This window comes from Pleurodeles waltl, chromosome 12, assembly GCF_031143425.1.
Source record: "Pleurodeles waltl isolate 20211129_DDA chromosome 12, aPleWal1.hap1.20221129, whole genome shotgun sequence".
NCBI classification, from domain to species: Eukaryota; Metazoa; Chordata; class Amphibia; order Caudata; family Salamandridae; genus Pleurodeles; species Pleurodeles waltl.
In genome coordinates, this window is record NC_090451.1 from 647,590,401 (window position 1) to 647,607,917 (window position 17,517).

The 17,517-nt window shown below is 43.2% G+C and overlaps 1 protein-coding gene across 4 annotated transcripts in view; it reads left to right on the forward strand.

The window, feature by feature from the left end:
• Window positions 1-17,517, forward strand: part of OTUD7B (OTU deubiquitinase 7B) — a 196,782-nt gene that overhangs the window by 93,178 nt on the left and 86,087 nt on the right. For all 4 annotated transcript variants that reach the window (XM_069218229.1, XM_069218228.1, XM_069218230.1 and 1 more), the window contains one exon: window positions 6,866-7,081. In XM_069218229.1, the coding sequence (XP_069074330.1) occupies window positions 6,866-7,081 (216 nt within the window). The remainder of the gene's footprint in view (window positions 1-6,865; window positions 7,082-17,517) is intronic.

Sequence of the window (17,517 nt, forward strand, 5' to 3'; positions counted from 1 at the left end):
TTCAATACCTTTCAAACAGAAATCAGAAAAAGATAGGAAGCAAGAGATGGAGGAACTGGAATGTCCACTGACCCTAGAACCTCAAGAGGAGATGGAGGAGGATATTTTTGAGCTTGATGAGGAGGAACACTAGCTCCAGGAGCAAAAATACTTGCAGATAGGGGATTCCATTAAAGACAGGCAGGACATCTTCGCAGACTCCCCAGATGCGAAGGTAGACCCTTACCCATCTAGACTCCCGCCAACAGATGAGATGACTGCATACAGTGAGGTCATTAACGGGGCGGTTGAATCATATAGGGTACAACATAAAAGGAACACATTCCACACCATGCTATCCAGCATCCTACCCAAGAGGAGAGGCGTTCAAATAGCCTGTTTCAACAAAAGCCATAACCCTGAAGGTAATTAAATACTAGTTTCCTGCCAAAACCACCCCCTTACTTCAGGGGCAGTGTGTCAGCTGACTCCCTAATAGTGACAGTGGCCTGCAAGAGCATATAACCCTACTTCAGCAGGTGCTCCCTGGCAAGGAAAGGAGGAGGATGAGCATGGTGGTGAGAAAGATGAAGTGTGCAGCAACACAATGGTGTTAAGCAAACTCAAGCACCCAGCTCGACCGATACGCCCATCAACAGTGGGATAAATAGGAAGAACTTGTGCAACAGCTACTGAAGAATTCAAGAAGAGGGGTATCAGTGTGCTGCAGAATTGCAAGATAATTGCTTACACCTGCTTCATGTTTGCATTAGATACAGCAAGCATGGCCAGCAAGCAACAATGCACTGCTCCCTCCTTGCACAGATGTGCTTGGCTTGGAACCTCCTGACTCAAACAGGAGGTTCAAACCACAGAGATAAGCATGCTTTTCACTGTAAATAGCCTCTTCGGAGAAGTAGGTTATGAAGTACTACAGCACATGGTGAACGGCCATGAGGGCCTTATAAAACACAGGGTGACTCTCAGGGGGCATAACCCAAAGAAAGAGGGCACCACCAAGGGGAGACATGCAGCCAAAAACTACACATACAGCCTTCTGCCAGCACTAAACCTCTATGGCAGTATGGTTCAATATCAAGACGGCCTTTTCATGGATGAGGCAGAAGAGGAGGGATCCCTGGAAGTGAGGGAGAGACCACACACGCAAGTGACTCTGCAGGGAGCACCCTCCTGCACAAGTCACTAGTAGTAGGAACGATCAGAGAGTTCCAAGAGGAATGGGTAGAGATCACCTCCAACAAATCAATACTAAAAATCATAAGAAATGATTATTGCATAGGATTGATAATGAGACCTCCCAATATACCACCTAAGAAAAAGGAATTAAAGGGGCAGGGACAACACCATCTACAACAGGAGATAAAAGACCAGGTAAACAAGGGATCTATAGAGCTTGTAGCACCCGTGATAGAATCTAGGAGGTTTACTCCACCTACTTCAGAGCCAGGCAACACATTAAAACCAGTACTGGATATAAGAACACTCAACTGATCAATCAAAACTCAAAGGTTCAAGATGTCAACCCTGCAAGATGTTATCCTGCTTATAGGGAAGGGAGACCACATAACAACCATGGATCTCAAAGGCATATCCCACAGAAGGTTCTTTAGATTCGTGGTGGCAAAGAAACACTACCAATTCAGGCTATTACTATTTGGAACAAAGTCAGCGCATACAGTATTTACAAAATATCTAGCCGTGGTAACGGCGCACTTCAAGCGATAGGGTGTACATGTGTACTGATATCAGGACTACTGGTCTAGTGAAAGTAAAAAAACTTCAAAGAATGCAAGAACAACATGAGCAAAGTCATGAAGACATTACACAACCTGGAATTTTCCATCAACTAAGAAAAATCACCAGCTACAACACAAAGACATTACTTAATCCAAACCTAAATTCACAGACAACAAGGTATTCCCCAGTGAAAGTGAAAGCAATGATAGAACAAAGTCACTGCTACTAGAAGGGTCAATGCTTGATAGTGAGGAATATGATAGGCAGAGTGGCCTCATGCGTACCCTTAAAACCACATGCAAGCCTACACATGTGACCACTGTATTAAGAACAACAATGGTCACAAGCGTCCGGGAGTTGGGACGATCTAGTTACAGACAAGGTTCAGATGGAGAAGCAGTGATGAAACTTCAGAGAACGTAACAGTGGAGAAATCCTTCAAGCCACCAGCTCTGTCAATGGCTCTCACAACTGACACATCCCACACAGGATGGGGAGTGCACATGGTCAACCTAAGCTTCAGAGCACTATGGAACCCTGAAAAAGCGGAACAACATGTAAATGTATTGGAACTAAAGACAGTGTTTCTAGTTCAAAAGGCCTTACAAAAACACCTGAATGGAGAACAGTACTCCTCCAAATGGACAAAAAGAAGAGCAACGCTGTCGCTCAACAAACATAACAAGTCACAAACCTTATCAAGACCAGCCCTAGAAATATGTAATTGGACAGTAGGAATCAGGATATCGCTAGCAGTGTTTCACTTACTCTGGAATTAAACACACATACGGATAGACTAAGGAGACAAGAAACAATACACACAAATGAGAGTTGAAGCTGTAAGTTCTACTAAACGTCCTCCAAAAATGGGGGTTGCTGCACTTGTATCTATTCACAACACATATGAACGCAAAATGCCAAAGCTTTGTATCCACATTCCTCCGCCCGAGATCACTAAGGAATCCCTTGTCTATAAATTGGGCAGAGTTCTTTGCCAATCCCAGTGATATCACGTGTGATAAACAAGTGAAAACAGGAAAGCTGCACACTAATCCTAGTAGCGCCACAATGGGCCAGACAAACATTCTTTTCAACTCTCTTGGAGATATCTCTGGGACAGGTCATAAATCTCCCAGCACATTGTTCTGGGTGTCATACTTGGCCTTCTTGTATTGTCAACAGATCTCATTCAACCATTAGCCTAGGAGCATGGCTCTTGAGGATGTAGAGTCTGGCCAGTTTTACCTACCTCAAAGATCTATGAAAATTAAAAAAAAGAAAAAAAGGAACAAGTCAACCGTCAACAATGGAATGCTACAGTAGCAAGTGGAGAAAATTGTTAGTACAACAACAAGAGTGGGGTAAATGAGGTAAACGATTGGTCACAAGATGCCACGGTGATCAGATACCGCACTCACCTTCCAGACACGCCAGAAAAGATTCATGCCGCAAAACAAAGTGTTTACATTCCGGTAGGAGTAGTTTTGCAGCTTGAAGAATTTCTTGGTTCACATGCGACCCAACCATCTTAACTAAAAAGACATATCAAAGTTGTCAACTAAAGGAAAAAATCAACCTGAAGATGGCAACCATGTTGACGGGTTTCCTTGAAATACTTTTGACGTCGCAAAAGGAGGGACAAAGCACAAAATGGGCGAAGGATCACCTCCGACCCTTGGAAAAAAAAAAAAGTCAAGAGGCTACAAAGAACAATTCTGGACTCAACCACTAGATGGCAGAATAATGCTCATCATGTGAATCAAGAAAGTTCTTCAGGCAACAAAACTAATCCTACTATCAAGTAACAATTTTGTTATAGGGTTTGTGTTCTAAAACTTGAATTTTATTTTTGTAAATAGCCATCTTCTGTGTGGTATTCCTTCAGATTTACACTTTCTGTTCCTGAAAATTGTTTTTGTTCTCCATATAACTGCACACAACCGTTTGGTAAAGCGCATGTGCTCCAACTGACATACTTCTAATTGATACATTTACTTTTAAGTCCATGGTAGATGGTACTAAATGTACCCTGGATCTGTCAAATGTATGCTGCTAGTGGGCTGCAGCAATCGTGGTGCCACCCACTAAAGTAGCACAATAAAACATTTCTTCATGTTTGTCCTTGCAGCCTGGGTATGCAGTTTTAAACTGCCACTTCGACCTGGCAGTTATGTTACCAAGTACTGATTTGACATGTCTACTTGTGGGTTCTGCGGCATTCTATCTTAAGATCAGAAAATAGTATGAAGAGTTTGGAAGAATCATCCGTTAATTCACTTTCCTCCTCCTGGCTTTAGTTTTAATAATGGCTTAAGCTGAGTATCACTTAATTACACCCCGCTATGTTGAGTAATCAAGATAGGGCTTGACAGTGTACTAAAAGAATCCTTTGTAAATGTTTTCAGACCAGCCTCTTACTGTACTGAGCGAGCAGGCTTCTCTCCAGGGAGACTGGAAGGAAAGGAAAGGGGTTGAGCTCATGTTGCTCTGCAGCAGCAAATCATTATCTGCACTTTGGAAAATATTGGTACTATGTGTTTGGCTTACTGTGCTCTAAGAGCACAGTCCTTTTTCTGAAACTGCTGTCTAGCCTGCATCCAGACACTGTCTAAATGGCTTGTTTGGTTATTTGGTTTAGAATGTCAGACGTTGCCAATTCCTCCTTGCAGGAGCTTCATTTATTACAATATAAACTAGGCCCTTGTCTTGGTGGCTTCTCTTGACTAAATAACCTCTGGCACCCTTCAATTCACCAAATTCTTATTTCGGTTCCAAACATGTCTTTAAATTTAGCCTAGGAAAGGTTTCCACTGAAACATTAATGTTTACCCCAATTGCAAATGTTGAGAAATTAACTAGGAGATGGAAAATCACTTGAATGTCGGCTTTCCAGTACACCAACCCTTGGGAAAGCTGCTTTTGGAGGGAGAATTCTGCAAGAAAATTCTAGTGCAGGAACTTTTTGGGTAAAACCTCACAGAATTGTTGGTTATCGGAACTAGTGTTATATTATGTTAAGAGTTCTTGTAAAGTGCAAACAGCTCCCCAGCTCCTGGGCCTCCCCTCACTATAGAAGAGCACAAAGATCACCATAATCCTGTATTGATGAGCTAACCCTATACAAATAGGTACGTTTTTAACTGCTACCTAAAGTTCAGCAAATTACTATTGGACCAAAGCTTGAGGGGCAAGAAATTCTACAGTACTGCGTCCCTGTAGGTAATAGATGGGCCTCCTCCTCTTGCTCTCTTAATTCTGGGAACATCCACAAGTGAACGACTATTGAAACTTAACACCCTCTTAGCCACATGAGGGTTGATCAAATGTTGCAGGGTATGCAAGCCTGAAGAATGATTAAGTCTATGTACAATATGGAGAGATTTGAATTTTATTCTCTTCTTAATTGGTAGCCAATGCGGCTGAGCTGATGCTGGCTTGGCAGAACTTCTCTTTGGCACTCCCAGTAAAAGATGTGCTGCCACATTTTGGACAACCTGCAACTTTTTTATTACATAAGTTGCACTACCTAGGAACAAGGAGTTACTGTAGTCCAAGCAAGACAAAATTAGGCCCTGGACCACCAGCCTCCTGCAATCTTGAGGTAACCATCTGAGGAATTTCCTTAAGAACTTGAAAAGCCCAAAACAGATGGGTAATACCTTCTGGGCCTGTACGACCATTGATAATTCTTTGTCCAAATAAACACATAGGCTTTTAACCTCTGGTTCGTTAACAGAGGGGTCCCAGACAATGGGGCCAAAGGTATTGGTCCCTCAGTGAGGGATTGTTTCCGAACATCATCGTTTCAGTCTTATCTCAATTCATTTTTAACTGGCTTGTTGTCATCCAGCTAGCCACTTTCTCTATACATAAAGTCAGATCTTCTGAGGCTGACAAGGACTCTGATGAAAATGATACAATAATTAGCATGTCGTCGGCATATGAAATCATTGTAAAACTGAAGGAGCTAATGATTTTGGAAAGTAGTCACATGTATATGTTAAACAACATGGGGCTCTGGGTATAACCCTGAAAAACTCTACAATTTATATATCGGACAGAAAAGGTCCCTCAGTTACTTAAACTCTTATTGGTTATAAATGAACTTAGCCATTTAAGATGCCTACATCTTTTAACCATTCAATCAAGATAGTGTGTGAAACCATATCAAAGGCAGTACTTAAATCCAATAGAATAAACAACACCAAACCACCTCAGTCCATGGTCTTTTTTAATATCTCCTGAAGCCCATAGGAGTGTATCTTCCGAAGAGGAGATTCACGGCTATGCAACAGGAAAAATTATCTAGGACACCAGGATGCCTATGATTACTTACAATGCCCGTAAATTTCCAGATTTAAAAGTGTGCTTCCAGAGAAGCTAACTTTCACCTACATGCCTGCAAATCTTAAATAGATGTTTTGTGCTAACTATGTATGTATTGCAATTTATAAATTGAAAGCTTTCCTTTGAGGCTGCGGAAAGCTGTGTGTATTTGTAAGTCTGACTACTGTTACTCTTCTGCCTACTCACCATAGAAATAGAGGCTGTGCATATGAGTGTACACAGCAGAACAACCGCAATAACGCTGCCATTTTGTAAGCTCAGTTTAATGAGTAAATCGAATTTTACGCTTGAATTTAGTCACCGATTTAAGATCGTGAGTTGTGGTTAACATTCTGCAACAGCCAACTTCTTTCTAGCCTAGTTTTATTGTCTGGCTAGTTGTCTTTTCCAGAGCTTGTCGCAAACTACTTAAAGTAACTTTCACCCTTAGATAATCTCCAAGCTAGATCGATTAGAGTAACTTGAATATTAGACCTCCTATAAAAAATAAAGTTGAAATAGAAATGGAAAGTGAAGACAGGTTTTGTGGGTCCTATTGCTTGGATCATTCCTTCTATCACTGTTGTCTGTCACACTTACAGCTGTGCTATAGTAATCATTGTTTTGTTTTTTTAACGGAGCAAACGCATGTACGTTATTGTCCAGAAAACATCCACTTACCTTTCAAAACCAAAATATTATCTAGGTGAAATTTTGCTAACATTCATGTAGACTAACTTTTGATGTGGATTTAATATCAGTTTAGGTGCTTTTATAATTAACTTTTCCTTTTCCTTTTTAGAAAAGCGTCTTTCAAGAGGGATTTCTCATGCCAGCTCTAGTATTGTATCGTTGGCGCGCTCCCATGTTACCAGCAATGGCAGCAGTGAACATCTGCTGGAGATGCCCATTTGCACTTTCCAGCTCCCTGACCTCACTGTGTACATGGAGGAGTTCCGCTCCTTTATTGAACGAGATCTTATAGAGCAGTCCATGCTGGTGGCTTTAGAACAAGCTGGTAAGTTGGTTTCTTGACTTCATTTTACATAGAGGCTCTTGCTATGCTTTTGAATTGAATTGTTTCTTCCTTTGATATTCACACCACTTTATTGGTGGCTTAGTATAATGGAACACCTTACTTGGCATTTTCTTTCTATTTCTACGAAATAAAGAATGTTCCATTTTTGTTTTCAATTCTGTGATCTATTTTTACTAGTGCAGTAGCAGTGAATTAATCATTTTGTGACTGGCCATATCATTATAAATTATTTGAAAGTGAGTAGCTTTTGGTTTGAGGAGCAATAATGTTGTGTCTCTGGTGTTAAGTTGGAGCAGCAGGATATTAACACCATTCTAGAATGATTCAATGGTGTTGGTATTAGTGGCTCATGGTGGGTGGTTTCAGACAGGAGTGCAATTAGTAAAGGATTGTGGTAGTGCTGACTGGATCCCAAAGTTGTGCAATGAGCTAAATATTTTCTAATTAAATACCCAGTTAAACATTTATAAATGTATATTAGCATTCTGCTTACAGTTACAAACTTATACAAAGCCGAAAAGCAATTTCTGGAAAAGAAAATGACAGTGAATTGACTGAAAAAGCATGATCATGATATGGAGGCCAGATATGTGAACGAAGAATAACAGGCTGGCACAAAGTTTTATCCACTGATATGGATAACATGGTTATAGAGTTCTCATTGTAGAGCAAAGCGAATACCCTTGGGTCTTAGAACCTGTGTAGTCTACGGGGTGGAGTGAGATTGGTACACTGAGAACCTTTAGACTCTTCAAAAATGGTTGATGGAGGGGGATTGGCACTGGTGTGGGAGTGGGGATCATCAGTCTAATTGCATTGCGAGTAGCCGATTCAGACCTTGTGTAAACCAGTTGAGAACCCCATCATAGGTGCTTGGGTTGTTCATGAGAAGGATGGTGTGCAATATCGAATGCTATGGGGAGGCCTTGGAAATGGGAAGAGATTACTCCACAATGGATAAGAAGGGGAGGCTATTGATGAAATACAGCAAGGGATTATGTGTGTGTATATATATATATATATATATATATATATATATATATATATATATATATATATATTTATATATATATATGTTATTTTTTTTCGGTCCCCAGTAAGTCGGAGCTTATAGTTAGGACCTAGTTTCCAGAGAAAAGGTGTTTTTTTATTTTGCTAATAACTTTAGTGCTGTTTGCCGAATGTTTGTGAAATTTTCAATATACGTTTGCCACTCACTTCAGCTTCTGCCTTGAACGTTTCAAGGTGATTCGTCAGGCGGGGGCCGAGAAAAAGAGTCCCAAAGAATGTTTTCCCCAGGCAGTTTTCCATAGGGGTTTTAGACATGGTTACAGTCCCAACCGCTGGACGGAATTACCCAAATTTGTCAGAAAGCTAATCTTGGTCCAGAAAGAGTGCTTTTTGTAATTTTGTGTAAATCTGTTATGTAGTGTTTGAGTTATTAAAGAAAAAAGATTTATGTATATCTAGAGACGTGTATCCACCACAGTGGATCCGCAGATCTATGCACTGGCAGCAATGCCATGATTGGATGGCCGCACCCTGACAGAAAGGTTGTGGCCTCCATTTTTCCAATGGGGACAGGGTTCAAGGGTGGGAAATAAAGATAAGACAGGATATAAGGTCAGAGGTATCCTGCCCCATGGTACTGATGAAAGGGACCCCTCATGGGCATAAAATATCCCAAAACTGTTTTTTTTTTTTTTTTTTGAGGGAGCACAAGGATCCACGGCAGTCCGTTTAGCCCCGTGTGGGTCAGCGATATGGATCCGCAATCCAGATCCCGAATAAATAAAAAAAATTACATGCACCCCCTAACACACCGTTGTACACACACACAGACACGCCCACTCTGACCCAGAAAACCACTAATACACCCAGTCCCAGACAACCACTCACATCCCTATACACACACACACCCTTACAGCCACACACACACACCCTTACAGCCACTCACACACCCATACAACCACTCACACACCCATACAACCACTCACACACCCATCCACAGAACCACTCACACACCCAGTCACACACCCACAAACCACTACCACACCAAGTCAAAGACCCACACAACCACTGCCACACTGAGCCAGAGACCCACACAACCACTGCCACACCCAGCCACAGAACCCCACACAACCACTCATACACCCACACAACCACTCGTACACCCACATTACCACTCGTACACCCACAGAACTACTCAAGCACCCATACAGCCACGTACACTCACTCACACACCCATTCATGCACTAACACACACACAACCACATATGCAGTCGCACACACATACAGTCACTCATGGACCTACTCACAGACCCACTGCGTGGGGTTGGCTGCATGCAGAAGACCATGTGCAGTGGTGGTAGGATTAACTTCTGGTAATTAAATATTACTTTGTTAAATACAAAAACATAGTAATTCACAGAATAAATACAAAGGTGACATTATAGCTAGGAAATAGAATTAAAAAAAAACCTTAGAAATTCACACACAAAAAAAACAAAGGCTACAGGGACGTTATAGGTAGGTTCTGATTTTACACATACAAAACGATAGACATTCAGCAGTTATAGTTCTACTTATCTCAAGAAACCACAACTTGTCCCCTAAGATAACCATAACTCATGTCCTCACCATGTACTGCTAACAACCCCACATACTACATCAGTCATGACATCTTCTATGATATCATTGACAATATCACTGCAACATTTGCAATAAAATTTTTGATCAGAAAAAAACTTCATGGTGGAGGCGCAAGTTATAGTTACCTTGGGGCACGAGTTATAGTTTCTTGAGATAAGTTTAACTATAACTGCTGAATTTGTAGGGCTTTGTGTGTTGTAACATCTGAGCCTAACTATAACTTCCCTGTAGCCTTTGTTTCTTTAGTGTATTTGTGTATGTATGTATATATATATATATATATATATATATATATTTTTTTTTTTTTTGTTAAGAAAAAAAAAGGTTACTGAGACGGTATCGTTAGGTTCTGAATTTAATTATACAAAACCATAGAAATTCAGCAGTTATAGTTAGTTATTTCAAGTAAAAGTAAAATGTGTCATCAATGATATATGTGGAGTAATTAGCTGTCTCCCGTTCGGTTGTTGCTGGAAATGGGGGCAGGTTATTGGAGGGCGTCTCTCCTTGACGAAGGTTTGACTACAGGAGATGCCTCCCTGGAACAAACCATGAGGAAAGTAGCAAAAAAAAAATAAGGGGCCTAACAGGATATGATATTTACTCATGTTGTAAATACCTACCACTTACATTTTTCATCTGGAAAAAGGAGCAAATCATGCTGAATTTGGTGCTTACTGCTCCGACAAGCATGTGTCTGTATTTGCATGTGAATTTATTTCTTGGTAAACTTCACAGCGTTGACCTGCAAAAGAGTACCTGGTGATCAACTTGTGGGACTTATGATAAAGACTGCATTTTTCACAATTCCCATGCCTGTGCATGCAGGGTTTTCAAAGGGTTTCAAAATTTTAGGACTCACTTGAAATAAGGACCTATGTGTATGAAAGTCCTCGTGATGACTACTAAGAATTTGTCTTGGTCCACTGGCTTTACTAGAAGCGAAGCACTGATCTGATAATTATCATGAAAAATTTCCACCAACCCACATAACCATTTACTGAAATTATGCAAGAATTAACTATCAATTATGGTTTACTTATTTAAATATGTACTTCTCTGGTCAGCGTGACTGATGGGGTGTCCCTCAAGCTTTCTTCACCCACTTGTGCATGATCCGTTTTAAGGCAGACATGTTTGACTAGAGTGTCGACTAGAAGATACCTCAAGTGAGATCCATTATTCCTGGGGAATTAATTTATGCAGTTTGGTGGGGGGCACCAGTGAAGGCTTCGTTCCTAGCCATGCACCCCACCACTTACCTTGAATGTCTTAATTTAACCTATTAGACACCCACCAAGAAGACCCACCCACCACCACCTACCAACCACCACCACCTACCGAAGAGGGAATTCTAATCACATGCTTTGTTTTTACATTCTCATACTTCTTAGTCTGCAGTCTGATGGTGTCCTAGTTGCTGATGTCCCAAGAACCACCAGAGATACAGAGCTTGTCTGCAAGATAAATGACGATGCTAGTCTTCATGGCGTTGTAAATGATGCAGCAGATTTTGAAGATGGTGTGCGCCAGCATTGAGACCTAACGGAGTGTCTTCAGAATAGGAGGGATGTGTTGTGATCATACCTTCACGCCGTGAAAAAGACAAGTTGTGGTTTGTAGGATGCTCTGTAGTGTTTTGAGTGTGGAGTCTGGGAAGCAGTGGAATAGGGCATTATACCATCCAGATTGGAGAGTAGAAGGGCATGAACAGCAGTTCTGAAGTTGCTTTCTGGAAAAAATGGTTTGACTTTCTTTTGAAGAGATAGCTGGTATAAGGCCATCTTTGTCATTTTGACACTATGATACTTGAGGGTGGTGTCCTGGAGGTCTCCAAAAGACTTGGCATTCATTGAGAGTCTGAATTCGGAATCGATAAGGTTCATGTCATTGAGCAGGGTTTTAGTGATTCTTGTTTGTTGGTCATGACAAATAACAGGAATTCCGTCCTTTTGAGCTTTAGTTAGGTACTGGACATGCATATCTCCATGATGTGCAAGCAGTGCTTGAGGAGTTGGATGTTTGAAGCAGAGGAGACTTTCATGTAAAGTTCGGTATCATCTGCATACTGGTGAATCTTGTTGCTGTTGTCTATGAGTAGAGCACCAAGCTGCTCCATGTAAAGAACAATGATTATAGGAGATGGTAAGGAACCCCATGGGGCTCCCTTAGAAAGGGATCTTTTGTGACCTAGAGGTATTCATGTGACCAAACTGGTGCCAGTTGGAAAGGTTGGATGCACAATGAGGCCCATGTCGACGGCAACTGTGGCAGTGGTTTTGCCACGCATAGATGAAAAATGCAAGCTCCAGAGGATTCTCCTGCTTGCCTCACAGGGCCTCCCTAGTCAGATTTTGTCATTTCACAATCTGGCACAACGCAACTCTAAGAATCCCTCTGTTCCTATGTCTGCTTCACCAGACAAGGCGTGCAGGCGCTTGGACAACATAGGGAAGCGATTCTCCACCATGTCTACCATCTCGGTTCGTGAGGCCAATTTCCTGCCCATCTTAGCTCGCTACAATAGGCAGATGTGGTCGGACAGCAGCACCCTCATTGACCTGGTGTCTGAAGACATAAAATCGGAGGCAAGAAAGTTCTTGCAGGAAGGCGAGCGCACATCATCAGAAATCTTAGACTGTGTAAGAAAATGGGTGTACTATATGGCAAGGTTGGGCCTTGTCGTGCAATACACTCACATTTATCTCCTTGGGTGCAGTCAGAGTTATTTGCTCAGTCCTCAGCTCAACCATTTGGTAGCTATGGCACAGAGCAGCAAGGCTTAGCAAAGGAACAATGTGTAAATTATGTAACAGCATCAAACAACGAAATAGTCACCAACAAGAAAGAGGCACAACAATTTATAAAAATTAGAGCATTTCTTTACAACTTTTTAGATTCCTTGATGTCTAAAATCCACCGAAGACTTCCAGAGATATGACTTTTTAAAGCATTTAAAGACTTTAACATGAAGCACAAACAAGCATTGGCAAATCAAAACTTTGCAGACTTTTGAAAACTTTGTAAATGTTTAACACTGAGTTTGGCGATTCCAACCCAGGCTGGGCGACTAAATGGACCAGGATAACAGTCTAGTGGTCTAGTAAGTAAACTTTGGACAGTTACCTGACCACCGGAGTGTCTTAGAAGCAAGTGCCAAACTATAGGACAACCACCCTTGACTTCTATGGAGTGATCCTGTTCCTGAGAGTCACAGGCTTAAGGATGCTCAATGGAAGCTCCAGATGCTGTGCGGTCCATGGGGGTAAAGTCAGGATGAGTCCTTGGTCCACAGGTGGGTGGATGCGTCTCCGGCCACAGATCTTAGGGTCTTACAAAGTTCCCTATGCAGGTGTTAAAGAGCTGCTGATGAAGACCTTTGGTTCTTTCAACACAGTGGTTCTGATGCAAACCTTTTGTGGGGGGCTAGTGTTCTAGTAGTCTAAGGAATTCAGACTCTTAACAGCTCTCCTGGGTGCAAAAGACTTGGGTGCAGATGTTGGCTAGCTCAAAATCTTTTGCTGGGGCTCCCGGTGACTGGTAGCAGCGAAACTTCAACGAGGGTTACCACTTTGTTGTTTTGGGCTCTTTCCGCTATTGTGACGCTGAAGCTGGTTACAGGGAATCAGCCACCTGATCCTTGAAGCCTCTGCTTTGGATTGGGGCTGAGAATCAACTTTTTGCTGGGCCAGGCACGAAGAACAGGGTCCAAACTCCTCTTGCTCAGAGTGCAGTGTGTGCTGTCGCTCCGGCGCTGCAGCCTCTCTTTATGCGCTTCAAAAGGATGCAGAATGGTCTTTTTGTCCTTGGTCCACATCCAGCGTGTACTAACTTCTCGGGTTCCGGGGGTGCCAACTATATCCCAATAGGTGCCCGAGGCGACAATTATGTCAATAGCCAGTGAGCTAATAGGCCCTCTCCTACCTGGTGAGAGAGTCCAGTGATGTGTGGCGTCTTCCTATCTCAAAGTGCACTTTGCACACCACAACCACCATGGCTGAGGTCTTCCTCGAGTGTGAAGACCTTGGTAGCCCACCCCTAGGGGTGTGGCTACCACTTGCAGCACGTCCATTGAAAACTGGTTCTAAAACTGTTTTTCCCTCCTTTGGCCCTATTTCTACCCTCTCTGTGGGAAACAAAGTTTCTTGCACTGGAATGTTTTCACAGTGGCCCCTTCAAATGCGGCATCACTCTTTGATTCCTGCCTTTCGGGCTTTTGCAGCCCATCCTGTGGGTCAGGGGTCGCACCTCCAGTGTGGCAACAGCCTTTGTTCTCAGCATGGGAGTCAGTCACACGTCTCCCCGGGTGGGCAGAAGCCTGTCTCAATCTGTGAGACTTTGAAGTCACTGGACTAGCCGGGTCAAAGTATGGCAACTTTTGTAAAAGTGGCCAGCATTAAAGTGGACATAAATGTTCACTGCACCTTTCAGTCGCCTTTGATGTCCTCTTAAATTTGATACCTTACTGACAGGGTTATGTTGCCTCTTTCAGAGGTTAGACGCATTGGAGTGCCAACCATTAACTCTGCAGTTACCTTATAAGGCTATCTAATTGTCCTCAGCAAACACCAAAACTTTAGGACTTTGCTGTATAGACATATCAAAAATATAGGTCTATCTTAAGAAGATACAGCTCCTCGCCATAGGGCTACCTAGGCCTGGCTTAGAGGATATATATATATATATATATATATATATATATATATATATATATATATATATATATATATATATATATATAGTTGGGGGACTTTTACATTAGTGGTAATGGCAAAGTCAGAGTGCAGGACATCCACAGCCTCTTCAGCTTGCAATGGCAGCTGAAAGTTGTGTTTTCACTTTGTCACACAAAGAATGGAACAACCAGTGCTGCAGCTCTTGTGTGGACAGCCAGTCTTACATGCCTTTGGTACCTGGGTACCATATTCTAGGTACTTATAAGTAAGGCAGCAAATGCCAATTGGTGGCACCAAGTTTGACATATACTTTAGAAAAGGGAAAGAACACTGTCACAGAGTTGAAAACCAGCAGCTAATAGTAAAAAAATTGGGCTAAAAGTTGGAAACCTGCAAAAAGACTTGTTTTCTTACACACTGCGCAATGGACATAGCCTCCAATGGCTTTCAACAGTTAGCAGGAGCTGCACTGTTAAGAAAAGGTTGACTCAAAGCAACCACTTTCCGATTGGAGGTGCAATCCAAAATCTTGATACGGCCTACGATGTGGAAACCATCTTTGGCAAACACATAGATGATGCTTTGTAAGCCTTCACAGCAGACCTAGATACGGCTAAATCTCTCAGCACGTTTCAATTCTGAAAGCTGCCCTTTTGGGAGGGCCACGTGGAAGAGTTTTTCAACTTAGAGGAGGATAACAGTGCTTTCCAGCAATATCAGCCCTTCCTATCGCAGTACAGATCTGCTTACCAGCAACAGCCCTATTGTTTGACAAACAGGGTGGCGTACACCAAACATGAGCCTCAAATGAAGCATGCCCCGAGGGTAGACACAGCTGTCTCAGTGACCTCAAACAGAAGACCGCTACTGCCATCTAAGTTCAACCTTTGGGTGATAAAATTACCAACTGCCTGCAGCAATGGCAGCAAATAACATCAGACAGATAGGTATTAGATCTTGGCACCTGTGGTCATACCCTGGAGTTATCGAGACGCTGCCAAGCACTCCACCAAAGGGAGTGCACCCACCTCATCTTCACTTACTCAGAAAAGTCATCAGGTATTCCCCTACTTGGACGACTGGTTAATAAAAGTCCCAACACCATTGCAAGCGTCCAAGGCTACAAACGCTTGCATAAAATTGTTTCACAAACTAGGTTTCACTCTAAATTGGCAGAAGTCATCAACTACTGCAAACCAGCAAACCAGAGGATAATGTTTCTAGGCGCCGCCCTGGATACAATCTAAGACAATGCTTTTCTCTCTCAAGGCAAGCAACAAAGACTGAAGGAACTGACTCTCCAGAAAAAGTTGTGTTTCAGTATGTTTGTACAAGTTGCTTCTGGGCATGATGTCCTCAGCGATCAATCTAATTTCTCTAGCTACAAAGACAATGGATTCAAACAATTGGATCGTTTGAGGACCTCGTGAACATTACCCCACAGATGGTGAAAGCACTAGCATGATGGTCTCCCAACTCCCATCTCTCAAAGGCCCTTACGTTTTTACCTCAAATACCCAACTTTATCATAACTAAGGATGCCTTCTTGAAAGGCTGGAGCGGTCATCTGCAAATTCAAGGAAAGTTGTCTTTGTTCCAAAAGAGCATGCATTTCAACCTTCTGTAACTCAAGGCCATCTTTCTTACCCTACAAGCTTTCCTACCAAGGATAGCCAGATCTTCAGTGTTGGTGCGCACAGACAGTACCACTAACATGCTCTTTAAGGAAGGACAAGAACTCCGGTGCTGGCTAACAGCTCACAAGATCACACTGAGGGCCAAACATGTTCCTGGAATAAGCAATGGTGGCCCCTTCCTCACTGTGCTACTGGATTCAAGCTAGCCTGGCTGATAAAGGGTGAAACCCTGAAACCGGTCCCAGGATGCTTGTTTCCAGTACAGTGAGGACCTGGCTTGGCATTTCAGGCTGGACTGTTCCCATGAGGAACAGGGTCAAGACTGATTTGCATGAGCAAAAGAACGATGGATTAATCCCAGATCTGTGACTGGGGGTGAGTGTTTGCATTGTTCGGCACTCCGTCCATCATCCTTTTGTGTTGCTATGTATGTTATTACGCCAGCTTCGGCCCTCTGTGTCCTCCACCCTGTGTTCCAGTCTCTGTACTCTGTCTGTGAGATAGGCGAGCTGGGTCTGCTGCACCCGCTGCGACATGCCCAAATCAGTCAGTTTCTCTTCTGTGTTTTCTACCCTATCCGTCAATTTACGGTGATCAGTTCTCAGCAGGCCCAACTCAGTCGACACTTTCCCTATCTCCTGTCGTAGGGTATACCTAGAGTCCTCAATTGTCTCCTAGATCTTATGTAAGATGTCTTGCGTTTTGGGGGGGGGCTGGGTTGCCAGTTGCGGCGTCATTGTCTTAGCACTTTGCCCGCACTCTGGGCTAACCGCACGCGACTCCTGCAGTTTAGGGCATTGTTCCCTCTACAGCGTTTGGCTGGTTCTGGCCTGCGTGTTCCCTCTCAGATTGGGAGGGGGACCTCTCGTCACCAACGCTGGTCCCCTTTCTACTGATAGGGACTCCTGGTGTCCCAACGGTTTTTATAGTTCCCCTACAGCTTGGGGCCTCTGGTGTTCCCGACCACCCGCTTGTCTGTTTTCACCTCTGCCTCTGGTTGCTGTTGCTGGCCTTGCGGTTTCCAAGGCAGGCGTGTAGCCCCCATGCACCTGAAGACTCTTGCACCTCACAGACTCACCTGGGTCCACTATGGATATGGTGCCGCTCCCAATTTGTCCAGTACTGGCCTTGTCTGTCCCTCACTGTGGAGCACATGCCCACATCCGGTTGCGCTTTGGCAGGGTAGGGCCCCCCGATCTTTCTGACTCCGTCTCAGGAATGGCCACGCATGCACAGGCCCAGGTTCATCAGCGGCAGCGCAAAGCAGGAGCTTTGGGGGCCTCAGTCCACCTGAATGGAGCTGCTGAGGCACAACAGTGCCTTGGTTTCAGTGGTAGATGGGTCTGTGAGCCCCTGTTTTCACAGCAGGTAGGGCCCTTTCTCAGCGCGCAGCTCTCTCGTCCAGCGCCACCTCCCACTGCCTCTCTCCTAGTGTCGAGGTCCGAGGGGT